Source organism: Epinephelus moara, chromosome 14 (assembly GCF_006386435.1).
Source record: "Epinephelus moara isolate mb chromosome 14, YSFRI_EMoa_1.0, whole genome shotgun sequence".
NCBI lineage: Eukaryota > Metazoa > Chordata > Actinopteri > Perciformes > Serranidae > Epinephelus > Epinephelus moara.
In genome coordinates, this window is record NC_065519.1 from 36,579,508 (window position 1) to 36,594,954 (window position 15,447).

General features: G+C 41.0%; 1 protein-coding gene across 1 annotated transcript in view; it reads left to right on the plus strand.

The window, feature by feature from the left end:
• Positions 1 to 15,447, plus strand: part of LOC126401237 (voltage-gated potassium channel subunit beta-2-like) — a 125,281-nt gene that overhangs the window by 99,233 nt on the left and 10,601 nt on the right. Inside the window, exons 6-7 of the mRNA XM_050062358.1 lie at positions 4,959 to 5,002; positions 5,185 to 5,271. Of these exons, the coding sequence (XP_049918315.1) occupies positions 4,959 to 5,002; positions 5,185 to 5,271 (131 nt within the window). The remainder of the gene's footprint in view (positions 1 to 4,958; positions 5,003 to 5,184; positions 5,272 to 15,447) is intronic.

Genomic DNA, 15,447 nt, shown 5'->3' on the forward strand with positions numbered 1-15,447 from the left:
AATGGTCCAATCTCCACCAAACTTCTCATGATTCATATTAGTCCCGCCCTGAACACATTTTCATTACCATATTTCCTGATAATCATAGCGCCACCTAGTGTTGAAAAGAAGAACTTCTTACCAGACACTTATCTTTGGATTCACCTGAAATTTCAGTGCTGTGGTGTATATTTGATGTACACAAACATGACATATCATTAGTGTCTATACGTGCTGCAGAGGGTTTAATTTTGAGATCTCGCCATGAAACAGGAAATTGCTATATTGTTGCCGTAAATGTTCTGATCTCCTTCAAACTTCAGATGATTCATATTAGTCCTGCCCTGAAAACATTTATATGACCATATTTCCTGATACGCATAGTGCTACCTAGTGGTGACAGGAAGTAGGTCTCAAACACTTATCTTTTGATTTATCTGAAAGTTAAATGCTGTGGTGTATATTTGATGGATAAAAACATGATGTATAATTACTGCACTCTCCAACTCCCCCTAGTGGAAAGAGAAAGTGATACAAAATGTGAAATATGTCATTCCAGCACTGTATCAGGGATATGCCAAGTTACTCCTGCATGCGATGTCTAACTTTGACAGAAATGAACTGACACGTCAGAAGACGTCCTGCCAGCCCCCCCGAGTTGCGTGATGGTGCGAGGGCCCGTTCATCGCTGCTTGCAGGTTTAATTATTATTATTATTATTATTATTATTACGAACATTTAATCCCCAATTTCGCCCCTTTCCCAAATTCAAAAACTCACCAAATTTGGCACACGCATTTGGTCGGGCGAAAAAATTTTGATATTTCGGCAGTGTTCTATGTGGACGGGGCCAAATGGCGACACTAGCGCCCCCTAGAAAATTTCGTGCCTCGAGCCCCGCCTGTGAGTTTCACCTACACGTATGAAAATTGGTGGGCTCATAGAACTTGCCAGGATGCACAAAAAATCCTCTTGGAGCCATGCCGTAAACCCAACAGGAAGTCGGCCATTTTGATTTGAATTTTTTACATGTTTGAACGAACTCCTCCTAGGGATTTCATCCGATCGACTTCAAAGTTGGTACAGATCATCCTGAAAAAGTGCTGAGCAAAAGTTATTAAAAGCTTTTCTCTATGTGAAGGGGCGTGGACACTAGGGCATGACAAATTTTGGCAATTTTCCGCTTTCTCGCCATCGAATTTCGAACGGCTCTCACGCCCACATACTTGATCTCAGCAGCTTCAAACTTGCTGGACATGATGATGACGATATGTTAATATCCCACCTTACTCATAGCGCCCCCCAGTGGTAAAAGGAAGTGACCAGTTTTTACTTTAACATGTACTGATGCCACAAACTCGACCGCATCAACGTCATTCCACTTCTAATGCGTGCAGAACAAGTTGGTGAAGCTACCTTATGAACACTGTGAAGCTAGGTCTAATGGTGTCCGTGTGGCAGCGTGGCGACTATCGATCCCTCGCCACCAAATACGTTTGGCTTTTTGATGGCTTCAGCGGCCTCATCTCCTCATGAAAATTGATACACAGGTCAAGAATGGCGACCTCTTGCATCTGATAGGGGCGTCACCCATGGGGTGGATAAAATGCCTCTATAGCACCCCCTTGAAATTTTCAAAAACCCCTCCCCATAGGGTTTTTTTTGTAGTTGGAACATGAAAATTGGTACACATGTGTATGTTGTCCAGACGCACATAAAAGTCTCTGGCACCAATGGTCTACTCCAAACAAGAAGTCGGCCATTTTGATTTGGACTTGTAATTTTGGCATGATTTCCACATGTTGTATTTTAACAAACTAGTCCTAGGGATTTCATCCAATCGACTTCACATTTTTTACAGATCATCCAGAGACCATGCTGATGAAAAGTTATTAAAAGCTTTTCTCTATGTCAAGGGGTGTGGCCGCTGCGGCGCCTCCCTCGCCACCAAATACGTTTGGCTTTCTGATGGCTTCAGCGACCTCATCCCCTCATGAAAATTGGCACACAGGTCAAGAATGGCGAGCTCTTACATCTGATAGGGACGTCTCCCATTGGGGGGACAAAATGCCTCTATAACGCCCCCTTGAAATTTTCAAAAATCCCTCCCCATAGGGTTTTTTTTTTTGGAGTAGGAAGATGAAAATTGGTACACATGTGTATGTTGTCCAGACGCGCAAAAAAAGTCTCTGCCACCAATGGTCTACTCCAAACAGGAAGTTGGCCATTTTGATTTAAACTTTTCATTTTGGCGGCAATTTTGTGATTTCCACAACCTTGTATTTTAACAAACGCCTTCTACAGATTTTGTCCAATCAACTTCAGATTTGGTACAGATCATCCTGAGACCATGCTGATCAAAAGTCATTAAAAGCTTTTCAGTATGTCAAGGGGCGTGGTTGCTATGGCGCCGCCATATTTGATGCATCGCCATGCATCCAATTCCCAATTTCAAAAGCTCACCAAAGTTGCCACACGCGTCTTGTCTGGCAAAAAATTTGACATTTTGGCATTGTTGTATGTGGACGGGGCCAAATGGTGAAATTGCGTCCCCTTGAAAATTTCATGCCTTGAGCCCTGCCTGTGAGTTTAACCTACACGCATGAAAATTGGTGGGCTCATAGAACATGCAAAGACGCACAAAAAGTCGTCTTGGACCCATGCCGTAAACCCAACAGGAAGTCGGCCATTGTGATTTAAACTTTTCATTTTGGCAGCAATTTTGCAATTTCCACAATTTTGTATTTTAACAAACTCCTCCTACAGATTTTGTCCATTCACCTTCAGATTTGGTACAGATCATCCTGAGACCATGCTGATCAAAAGTTATGAAAAGCTTTTCTGTATGTCAAGGGGCGTGGCCGCGATGGCAACTCTCTCTCCCACATACTTCATCCTAACTGCTTCAAAATTTCTGTACATGACAAGAGCCCCGCCCTGCATGCCTCCTATTCTGATACTCACTCTAACTCATAGCGCCCCCCTTGTGGAAACAGGAATACTCAACTACATTTTGTGGCCACGTATTTATCAAGTTGATGAATCTCCACACTGACACATGTGTGCTTACATGTAACAGGCTGCCCATGGCGACTTTTGATTCTTCGTCATGGAATATCAAGTCTTTATATCTCCATCATGCATTGCTCTTATTGGCCACAATTTGATATGTGTGATCATGGTCTGTCCCTGAACACATCTGCATGGCAATATATTGGTCTTACTCATATATCCGCTTCAGTTATGCGTGCTGCTGGCCCCCTGCGGTGGCGCGGGAGAGAGAGGGCCCGATCACAGCTGCTTGCAGCTTTAATTATTCTTTATTCTTTCTTCCGCTGTCTCTTTGAGCCGGAATTTGACCCCCTAAACATGCTCAAAAACTCACCAAAATTGGCATGCATGTCAGGACTGGCGAAAAATTTGATAAAATGCAAAAACTGACCCCAAAAGTGCCAAAATGGGCTCTCTAGAACCACCTCAACACACTAAAATGGCTGCTGCGGTCCGTAGGAATGTTGTAGAAAGATCAAACCAAAACTGTGTTGTTCGTCTCATCAAGGCCTACAAATCACATGCTGACAGCCCTGACCTAAATCCAACAGGAAGTGAGCCAGTGCCTCTGAATGTAACATGAGCAAATGTGGAGAAATTGTCAGCTGTGAGCTAGACATCGTAAACTTGAGACCAAAATTGCATTTTTGACTCCACAAACATAAAAACTATATGTCTGCGTTTGGGACGAGTGTCTCTCTCTGCTGGTATGATCAGATTGATGATTGGACCCACGGTTTGCAAATTAAAGGGAGGAGTTGGACACATTTTAAAGCCATCTCAATCTGCCTGCTCTCACATCTTTTCTCTCATTCTCAGTGACAGACTCAGGACGTTTCAAGGGCAGGGACGAAAAGGAAAAAAGGACACCTACTGCATGACATGAGGCCCCATTGGTGTGAAAAAACAAAACAAAATTTGACCCCCTAAACATGCTTAAAAACTCACCAAAATTGGCAAGCTTCTTAGGACGGACAAAACTTTTGATAAAATGAAAAAATTAACCCCAAAAGTGCCAAAATGGCCTCTCCAGCGCCACCTAGACACACAAAAATGGCCACTGCAGCCCGTAGAAATGTCGTAGAAAGATTAAACCAAAACTGGCTTGTTCGTCTCATCAAGACATACAAATCACACCCTGACACCTCTGACCTAAATCCAACAGGAAGTGAGCTAGTGCCTCTGAAAGTAACATGAGCAAATGTGGAAAAATTCTCAGCTGTGAGCTAGAGTGGAGAAGATTTCCAAAATCGTCTACTGACACCCCTGACCTAAACCCAACAGGAAGTGAGCCATTTGCCCTTTCAAAGTAAGATTTCGCCTCAAAAATGCTCTTTTTCAAACTTTTTCAAAAAACATCCTCTCCTACCCCGTTTATCGTATCGGCTTCAAACTTGCAACCATGACAGATCAACCCCTGGGGAACATATCTTCTGAACAACTTTGTAATTACTCGAACGGTTTGGATTTTATGGGCTCCTAAAGGTGACGTTCCACAAAACCTCCTTTGTTCGTTTCATCAAGACCTACAAATCACGCGCTGACACCCCTGACCTAAATCCAACAGGAAGTCCTTTCAAAGTAAGATGTCTTTTTCAAAAATTCTCTCTCTCAAAAAATATTTCCTCCTACACCGTTTATCGTATCAACCTGTCCATCAGTTTCCCACAGGAAGTTTTTCTTCAAAATAAGATCCACTTACTCTGTCAACCTCACTAGTTACAACAACCGACATGAAATCATCTTTCTGTCTGACCGATATTATTGTGTCATTTTTAAGAATGGACTTAGATACACAATAGGTTTGTGCTTTGTGCTTCCACATACTCGATATAGCAATGGCCAGCATAAATAGATATTGCGATTCCTTTGAAATGCCCTAGTTTTCAAAACTTGAGTTCTGAAATGAGATTTTTTTTTTCTTTTAGAGCAGAAATGGAAAGAGGATTGTCAAGAAAACATATAATCGAAGGTAAGATTTTATGTTGTTACCATTGTGAATAACTACAGTATAAGACTAGCATTTTGTCATGCCAACAAAAGTACATTAATTTGGGAAACAGCAAAGTCATTCATAGTTGCATTTGTCACCGCAGCCACATAATATCATAATGCTTATATGTGATAGTAAATCTAATTATCTTTATGAAACAGGTCTAAGGGCATCACTAGAGAGACTTCAGCTGGAGTACATAGATGTGGTTTTCGCGAATCGTCCAGATCCTAACACACCTATAGAAGGTGGGTGTGCTCATTCTCCAACAAATCAGACTCTTGTTTCTTTGCTTTATATGGAGGGGAAGTTATGCTGAGGCCTATTATTGACTCAAGTTTGGCCTGGTCCAACAAGACATGGGAATGCTGGTTGTCTAGGTCAGTGGTTTTCAACTAGAGTTCCAGGCACCCCCAGAGATCCTTGAGGAGGTTCCAGAGGGCCCCCACAAAAATGGGGAAGAGTTTATTTTCACTATTTAATTAATAGTAGTTGAGAACTACTGATCTAGATTACATCATCAAATGTTATAAGACATGACCACCTGCTCTGATTTACATGTATGCTATGAAATATAAACAAGTATAGCTTTTAGCACAGCCAGTTAAACTGGTTTCAACTTGGTTTTCTCCATTAGCAAATGTTAAGAGACATCCAAGCTGAAACATGGAGGGCTCTAATTCCATGGATCAAGCTGTGGAGCATGATGCTCATTTAAATGAGACAGAATTTTATGGAGAGAAAAGTTTCACGTGGGATAAAATGTCACACATTATTGAGTGATCTTTAAAAGCAGGGTCTCTTTATTCCATGGGAGGCTGAATGTTTGGCCATCCAGTCAGGAATTTTACTAAGAGGACCAGATGGCATAATTTTTTGAGGGGTTGAACCATGTTAAAAGATATTTGAGATGATTGCAGTTTGGGGCTTCTAATCCCCCCTGGGATTTAGGGTTTTGTTTTATAAGGTTGTGTTCTATCTGTAGAGTTTTGTTTTCCCAGTAGCATCATGACGTGCAAAGAAAAATAGGGATCACTGAAAATAGATCGCAGCTTTTTGGTGATTTGAGTGTTAATAGATGACTGTCTACCCTTAACGAAACCTTTCTGATTGGTATGTACGAGAAATGGGATGACTCTTTCAATTCTGGATGCTAAAGCCTTACTTAGGATTTTTATGTCTGTATCGATAAGGGATAATGGACAGTAAACTGGATTATTAGGGTCTTTGCCAGGTTTCAAGATTAAGGAGATCATTGCTATATTCATAGAGGGCGGTATTTTAGAAGTGATTGTGATTTCTGCTTTCATTCCTATGAACAATGGGGTAATGGCTTCCCAGAAATGTTTGTAGAACTCAGCAGAGGAGCCGTCTGGTCCGTATGCTTTGTTTTTGGGCATGTTTTTGAGTGCACTGTAAAATTCTTCAGGGGATAGGGGTTTGTCTAAAGTATTGACTTGTTCTTGAGTGATATGTGGTAAGTTTCATGTGCCAAGGAATTAATCAATGTCTTAAATGTTTGAATTATGATCTGAGGTGAACAAGTTTTTGTAGAAGTTTTTGAATATGTCATTTATATCCATGGTATTGTGGAGAAGCTACCCTGTTGAGTCCTTAATAACTCTAATGGTTTATTTTTCTTTGTTTTGTTTAATAAGATTTGCCAGGTCTTTACTTGATTTATTATTATATTGAAATATGTTGTGTCTAAGCCTCTCCATAACAAATTGATTTTTGTTTGTTTGTTTTGTTTTGTTATGTTTTTTTTGTTTTGTTTTGTTTTTTATGAGCTTGTTCACTAGCACTTTATATTTTCTTAGTTCACAATGTATTTTTTCCTGTGGGTTTGATCATATAAGTGTTTTCAAGTTCTTTGATTTATTTCTTCAGATATAAGTTCAAGTTCTACATCTTTCTCCTTTTTAGAGGATGAGTATTCGAACAAAAGATCCCACACACTGCTCTTGCTCAGCTTCACAATTTATTAGGAACACTAACGTTTCGGTCCTCCTGGAACTTCATCAAGAGTATTCAACACCATTATTTACATTAGTGACACACTATACAGTATAGTATAGGATGAGTATGAAATGATCCTGCCCCTTAATACAGCTATGTCAGTTTCCCAGAGAAGTGTTAGAGAGGTGTTAAGAGAATCATTTATTTTCATGAAGATGCCCACTCTCTCTTTATAAAACTATCAAAGTCTTGGTCTCTAAGCAGAGATGTGGTAAATCTCCATCTGTCTGATTTCTGCTGTTTTCTTTTGAGCTTAATTGAAATTGGTGCACAATTGTTTATGGTGCTGGAATGAATTTGTGTTTCTGAAATATCTGAGTATAGGGAATTACTAAGAAAAAGTCAGTTCCTGAACATTCAGATTCAATTTTCTTTATTGTCATTGTACAAACACAATGAAATTCAGGTGTAGTCAAGGATGAGGTGCAAATATTAAAATAATAAATACATAGTAATAAAACAGTAATAGAAAATGACAAATGCAGTTAAAATGGGATTTTTAAGAAAGCACATATGCATATTATTGCAAATAAAGGAAGTTATTGCACTTAAGAAAAAGAACTGTACTGTACAAAAAACCAAGGAAGTCTTGCTGTTTGTAAAAAAAAATGTAGACAACAAAGGAAAAAAACTGAGGCACTCCGTCTTCAGGTAAAAATATATATAAAGTAACTTTTATTAGAGCAAAGGCAACAAGACAGACCTACGCGTATCGACCAAAGTCTTCTTCAGGGTCTGACAAACAACTAATCAATCTCAATTATATACAGGTGAGATTGGCATTCTGTTTGACACAAATATGTAAACAGCAGGGGGCGCCAAAGGTGTAGGCAATATAGGTGTGTCAAACAAAAAAAAACACCAGAAAAATCACAGAGAACATGTAGGCATGTGGGAAAAAAACACAACAAGGAGATAAAGATCCCCCATATTAACAGATCATGTCTAATAATAATAATGTCTAATATCCATAAAGCAAATAGACAGGCTTACATGAATAATGTTTTGCCAGAAGTGATTTTAGCAAAGCAATAATGTTGTGTTTTTTTAACCGTACCTTATATACATTAATGTAGGCTGCTGTACAAAATATGACAAGGATTTTCAATACACAAATTACAATACATCAGTTTCAATACTAGGAATCAGAGAAACGGCAAAAAATCAATCTCATCATTAAGACCAGGGGTCTCAGTGGCCTTTAAAGTGACAATCCAAAATGTTTCTCGCCGAAGGAGTTTTTTCAGTCTGTCACCACCTCTTATATGGTTAGGTATAACATCAATAGCCACTGCTTTTATGGAGGAAGGACTTCCATGTCCTGCTTGATCATAATGAACAGCCATAGGATAGTTAGTGTTTCTTGTGCGAATGGCAGTTTTATGCTCCCCGAGCCTGTCCTTGAATCTTCTTTTGGTTCTCCCAACATAAAAAAATCCACAGGGACATTCAAGACGGTACACCAAAAAAGAAGTATTACAGTTGGCAAAATGATTAATCTTGTGGCTCTTGTTAGTAAATACATCCACAAACCTGTCTGTTTTAGAAACATTCTCACAGTAGCAATGGTTGCCGCAGGGAAAGTTACCCACAGGCTTGTGTTTGTGAAGCCAGGTAGTTTTTGGTGTCAGGTAACTGTGGACTAGTTTGTCTTGTAAGGTGGGGGCCCTTTTAGAAACAAAAGCAGGAGGTTCAGGGAACAGAGATTTCAAAAGTGAGATTTACGTTTAATAATGTTACGAATCTGGATAGATTGTTTACTGTAAGTAGACACAAAATAAATGTTTGACTTGTGTGGTGATCTATGTTTTTTACACAAAAGGCTTTTTCTGTCCATGGCTTTGACTTTAAGATATGATGCCTCCAAGACTTTGTTTTTATACCCACGCTCAGCAAAACGTGCCTTCATTTCTGCAGCTTTTGAGTTGAAGTCTTCCTCCTGGTTGCAGATGCGTCGAAGACGCTGGAATTGTCCAAACGGAATGTTTTTAATGAGATGAGGGGGATGGAAGCTGTCAGCATGCAGAATGGTATTGCGGTCTGTATTTGTCTGCCATTTGTCTCTGCCCTCCCATCATATATACAAGATACCACACATGTCCTTAACAAAATGGAGGAGATTAAAAATATTGGAGATGCGTTTATGGTCACCATGGATGTTACATCTTTGTACAGCAACATCAAACATGAAGAAGGCCTTGAAGCAATGAGCCAATTTTTACAGTCCAGAATGGATGAAAAGCCACCTAACGAATTCATCTTGTTGTTAACAGAGTGGACTTTGAATAATAATGTATTTGTGTTCCAGGACAAACTATTTCGGCAAAAACGCGGCACAGCCATGGGTGCCAGCTTTGCCCCCAACTATGCCTGTCTTTTCCTCGGACTCTGGGAGGATAGATATATCCTGGGCCCTTCTAACCCCCATCGCGACAAGATCATCTGGTATGGCAGGTACATAGATGACTTAATATTCTTCTACAATGGTGACTTACACGATCTCCAGGAATTCCACAGCCGCCTCAACTCCAGCAGTGACAGTGTTGAACTCTCATTGGAGTACAGCCAGAGTGAAATAAACTTTTTAGATCTTAAAATAACAAAATCATCCTCTGGGAATCTGCACACCACAATTTTCCGCAAGGATACAGACCGCAATACCATTCTGCATGCTGACAGCTTCCATCCCCCTCATCTCATTAAAAACATCCCGTTTGGATAATTCCAGCGTCTTCGACGCATCTGCAACCAGGAGGAAGACTTCAACTCAAAAGCTGCAGAAATGAAGGCACGTTTTGCCGAGCGTGGGTATAAAAACAAAGTCTTGGAGGCATCATATCTTAAAATCAAAGCCATGGACAGAAAAAGCCTTTTGTGTAAAAAACATAGATCACCACACAAGTCAAACATTTATTTTGTGTCTACTTACAGTAAACAATCTATCCAGATTCGTAACATTATTAAACGTAATTGGAGTATACTACATAGTGACTCACTTTTGAAATCTCTGTTCCCTGAACCTCCTGCTTTTGTTTCTAAAAGGGCCCCCACCTTACAAGACAAACTAGTCCACAGTTACCTGACACCAAAAACTACCTGGCTTCACAAACACAAGCCTGTGGGTAACTTTCCCTGCGGCAACCATTGCTACTGTGAGAATGTTTCTAAAACAGACAGGTTTGTGGATGTATTTACTAACAAGAGCCACAAGATTAATCATTTTGCCAACTGTAATACTTCTTTTTTGGTGTACCGTCTTGAATGTCCCTGTGGATTTTTTTATGTTGGGAGAACCAAAAGAAGATTCAAGGACAGGCTCGGGGAGCATAAAACTGCCATTCGCACAAGAAACACTAACTATCCTATGGCTGTTCATTATGATCAAGCAGGACATGGAAGTCCTTCCTCCATAAAAGCAGTGGCTATTGATGTTATACCTAACCATATAAGAGGTGGTGACAGACTGAAAAAACTCCTTCAGCGAGAAACATTTTGGATGGTCACTTTAAAGGCCACTGAGACCCCTGGTCTTAATGATGAGATTGATTTTTTGCCGTTTTTCTGATTCCCAGTATTGAAACTGATGTATTGTAATTTGTGTATTGAAAATCCTTGTCATATTTTGTACAGCAGCCTACATTAATGTATATAAGGTACGGTTAAAAAACACAACATTATTGCTTTGCTAAAATCACTTCTGGCAAAACATTATTCATGTAAGCCTGTCTATTTGCTTTATGGATATTAGACATTATTATTATTATTATTAGACATGATCTATTGATATGGGGGATCTTTATCTCCTTGTTGTGTTTTTTTCCCACATGCCTACATGTTCTCTGTGATTTTTCTGGTGTTTTTTTTGTTTGACACACCTATATTGCCTACACCTTTGGCGCCCCCTGCTGTTTACATATTTGTGTCAAACAGAATGCCAGTCTCACCTGTATATAATTGAGATTGATTAGTTGTTTGTCAGACCCTGAAGAAGACTTTGGTCGATACGCGTAGGTCTGTCTTGTTGCCTTTGCTCTAATAAAAGTTACTTTATATATATTTTTACCTGAAGACGGAGTGCCTCAGTTTTTTTCCTTGGTTGTCTGCATTTTTTTACAAACAGCAACACTTCCTTGGTTTTTTGTTCAATATCAATTCACCTACTTCACTGAAGAGCACCTGTCGAGTCAGAGCCTTGTTTACCCAAGCAGTGCTTCCATCCTTTCTTTTTCAATAAGAACTGTACTGTGTTTTATTGGGTTCGCCTCAGTTCAGAGTTCAGTATGGTAATGGCTTTGCGGTAGAGACTATTTATGAAACTTGTGGTGCGTGTTTTGATAGACCTGTAGCATTTTTTGGAGGGCAACAGCACAAACAGGTGATGAGCAGGATGGAATGGTTGTGTCATCTGCAAACTTAACTATGGTGTTATGGGATGGAACACAGTAGAGAGTAGCGGAATGGGCTCAACACACAGCCTTGTCAGCCTGTCAGAGTGGAGGAACAGTGGGGGCCCATCCTGACTAACTGTGGCCTTTTTGTCAGGAGGTCTTTTATCCACAGGCAAAAGTTGTGGTCTATGCCCAGGTGGGACATTTTGGAAAACAGTTAGTTGGATAAGACTGTATTAAATGCAGAGCTGTAGTCCACAAACAGCAGCCGCGCGTATGCCCCTTGTTATTGTTCCAGATGGCGCAGTACAGTGTGGAGGGTAATGGAGATGGCGTTATCAGTCGACCTGTTAGTGCTGTAGGCATATTGGTGGGGGTCCTGGGTGGGTGGCAGAGCAGCCTTGATGTGTTGTAGGATGAAAATGAACAGTGTACTTGAGAAAAATAGGAGTATTCTCTTTCACCTGGGTTGGTTAATTAATGCCAAGGCCATAGTCCTCCATATATTGTTTTAAGCAGCTGTGGATTGCCAGTCTCTAATATTACCTGCAGTACTTAATATATCTATTAATAGATCCAGCACAGAGTTAAAGACACGTCCTATTATACATTCTGAGCTGGGGAGGGTGATGGGAAAAAAGAATAGTTTATGAAAGAAGGATGGATATCAAAATGGAAACTCCTCTTTGCCTTGAATTATAGTTGGCTAGAAAGATGTAGGGGAAAACACTTCATCCCTCATCCCTTCATCCCTCATCCATTCGACCCTCAACCCGTCATCCCTCATACATTCGATCCTTGACCCTCATCCCTTCATCCCTCAACAGTTTCTCTCTTGCAAGCTATGTGGAGCCCCCTCCCACCCTGCCACAATATGCACAGTCACTGTTCCACCACCACGCTCACATCCCTCTTCCTCACACAACACCTCAGTCTTTTCAACTCACTTTCAGAAGCCCTGTGCTGGATCCTGACCAATAATTACAGACTCCCTTACATTCTTCATCTTCTCAACGATTTCCTCATTGTCACTCCACCATCCTCACCTCGGCACCATGGGCTCACTACTCTTACACAAGCTTTCTCAGAACTTGGTGTCCCTCTCTGTGAGGAGAAAACCTCAGGGCCCAGCACTTCCATCGAATTCCTAGGCATCAACCTGGGCTCCATTTCTTTCAGGCATCTGTGCCCACAGAGAAAGTACAGTACATCACTCTGCAAACTATCTTCTGGTAGACAGATGCACAAAACGCCAGCTACTGGCCCTTCTCGGCCACCTCAATTATGCCATTCGTATAATTCCACAAGCCAAATCTTTCCTGTCCAATCTTGTAACCAAAGCCATCCCCTCTCTCCATGATAAAGTTGTTTGGGATGATGCATGCAAAATGGAAATGCATTTGTGGCAACATTTCCTTTCTTCTTGGAACGGTATTTCTTTCTTCTATGATGATTTCGTCATTCAACTTTACACGGACGCAGCTCCTTCCGTAGGTTTCGGTGGTTACTACAGAGGGAAGTGGTTTGCTTCCAAATGGCCTGGAGAGATCAAAGCCCTTGACTCAGAGTCCCACTCTCCCTCATCTGCGCCTCATGAGCTATATCCCATCATCGTAGCTGCCATTCTTTGGGGGCATGAATGGTCTAGGAGTCCATACTAATACACTCTGACAACACTGCAATTGTAGAGATCCTTAACAAAGGACGATCTTGTTCCCCAGCCATCATGCAGTTCATGCGCAGACTCACATTAATCTCAGCTCAACACCAGTTCATTCTCAGGGCAGCCAACATTTGTGGTTACCACGACAGTGTTGCCGATTCACTGTCTCGTTTCTCATTCCATAAATTCAGACACATGGCCCTAGAATCGGGTCTCCAACCTACTCCAGTCCCATCGTTTTCAGCCACGACATTCAACTAGCTCCTCAGCTAAGAAACCTCTCTAACGCTTCACAAGAAGCCATCCTTAACAGCCTCACCCCAAGCACTCTCTCCGCCTACTTAACCAGCTGGAATTGCTTCAAGGCATATCACGCCTCTTACCTGCTGCCATTTCCCTCTCTGGACGTCATGTCCATATGCAATATCATCACCCATGCTCATTCCAATCAAAAAATCTGGTCGTCCACCATTCAAACCTACCTAGCTGGTATCTGCTTCATTATCAAACTAATCTCTGGCAACCATTGCCCTTCAATCTCTCACTCTCATGTCACAATGTTGATCAAAGGCTTGCGTAAACAGGAGCCCAATATCAGAGCTAGACGCTCACCACTCACTTCCGACCTTCTAAGCCTCTGTATTCGTTCTCTACGCTCAGGCTACATATCCCCTATGGTCAACTTCACCCTATAATCCATGTTTCTGCTGGCTTTCTTTGGCTTCCCAAGGTGCTCAGAATTCACACCTACTTCATCCTCCTACAATCCTTCTCATCATGCCAGCCTATCTGACATCACCATCCACACTTCCAACTCCCTCATATTCATGCTCCGAAGGAGCAAAACAGACCAACTGGGAGTTTCTTTTCCTATTAACATTTTCTGCCTCATATCCTATCTAAGCCCATACGAGCTACTGTCCAAATACATCAGCCCTTGGTATGCAGCCAATGCATCACCTCAACACCCTCTCTTTCTCACCAAAACAGGAAAAATGGCCACTCAATTCTGGTTCCAGAAACATTCTCACAAAGTCCTCCGCATTTCAGGCATATCCTCAGAACACTACTCAAGCCATTCTTTCTGCATTGGTGCTGCATCCACAGCTGCCAGACTGGGCATCTCAGATCAAACAATCCAGGTCCTTGGCCACTGGTCATCTCAAGCATATTGCTCCTACCTCCGCAACAATCTCAACAATCTCCATCAAGCCTACGCTCAACTCAGTTTACTTTCACTCTGACTCTTTTGGGGCCTGTAATCAGCTCAGGAAAAAACACCTGAGACGGAACCCCACACTGAGTCTTCCTCCGCCCAATCTCCAGTTCATCCTCTCAGACCATCCTAACAGAAGACATCCCTCTTCCAACTTCACCCCCACTTACATCCATTCACCATTCCTCAACAACTAACACCTCCTGAATTACATTAAACATTTAAACGACGTATTGTTGTGACATGGTCCTTGCTAGTGTATTAACATCCGATACATAACAATTTTAATGCTGAAACGTAACTGCCTGGTAAGTCTAGTTACTGTCTAGTTATTGAAATAATGCAGCATTAAAATCATTATTATTCAGTGCCCGGGACTTTTTGTACAAGTTGTATTTAAGTTGTAAGTATTCGTTCATTCTGCATTTTAAAAATGACTCAAAAATGTGGCATGGTCCTTACAAGTCAATCAATCAATCAGTTTTATTTATAAAGTCCAATATCACAAATCACAATTTGCCTCACAGGTCTTTACAGCATAAGACATCCCTCTGTCCTTTGGACCCTCGCAATGGATAAGGAAAAACTCCCCAAAAAAACCCTTTAACGGGGGAAAAAATGGTAGAAACCTCAGGAGGAGCAACTGAGGAGGGATCCCTCTTCCAGGACGGACAGACGTGCAATAGATGTCGTACAGAACAGATCAACATGATAAATTAACAGTATATCTGTATGACACAATGAGACAAAAAGAGAGACAGAGACAGAGAGAGATATAGGACAGACGGTAATGACAGTAGCTTACAACAACATTAATGAAAGTAATAATATTATAATCAGGGGTGGAAGTAACGAATTACAAATACTCACGTTACTGTAATTAAGTAGATTTTTTGGGGTACTTGCACTTTTATGAGTATTTTTTTCAAGTGTGTAATTTTACTCATACTTGAGTACAATTTACACCATGTAATCTACTTCGCTACTTTTAAAATCATAAGTCGCTACTGAGTACGCCCACAATTTGAATTAATATTCAAACCTTTCATCTGCATCTTTGTAGCCAATAAGGCTGTCCGATCGTGACCGCGCCAATTAATCTATGATGTAAGGAAAGGACAACTCCGCTGCAGCAGGC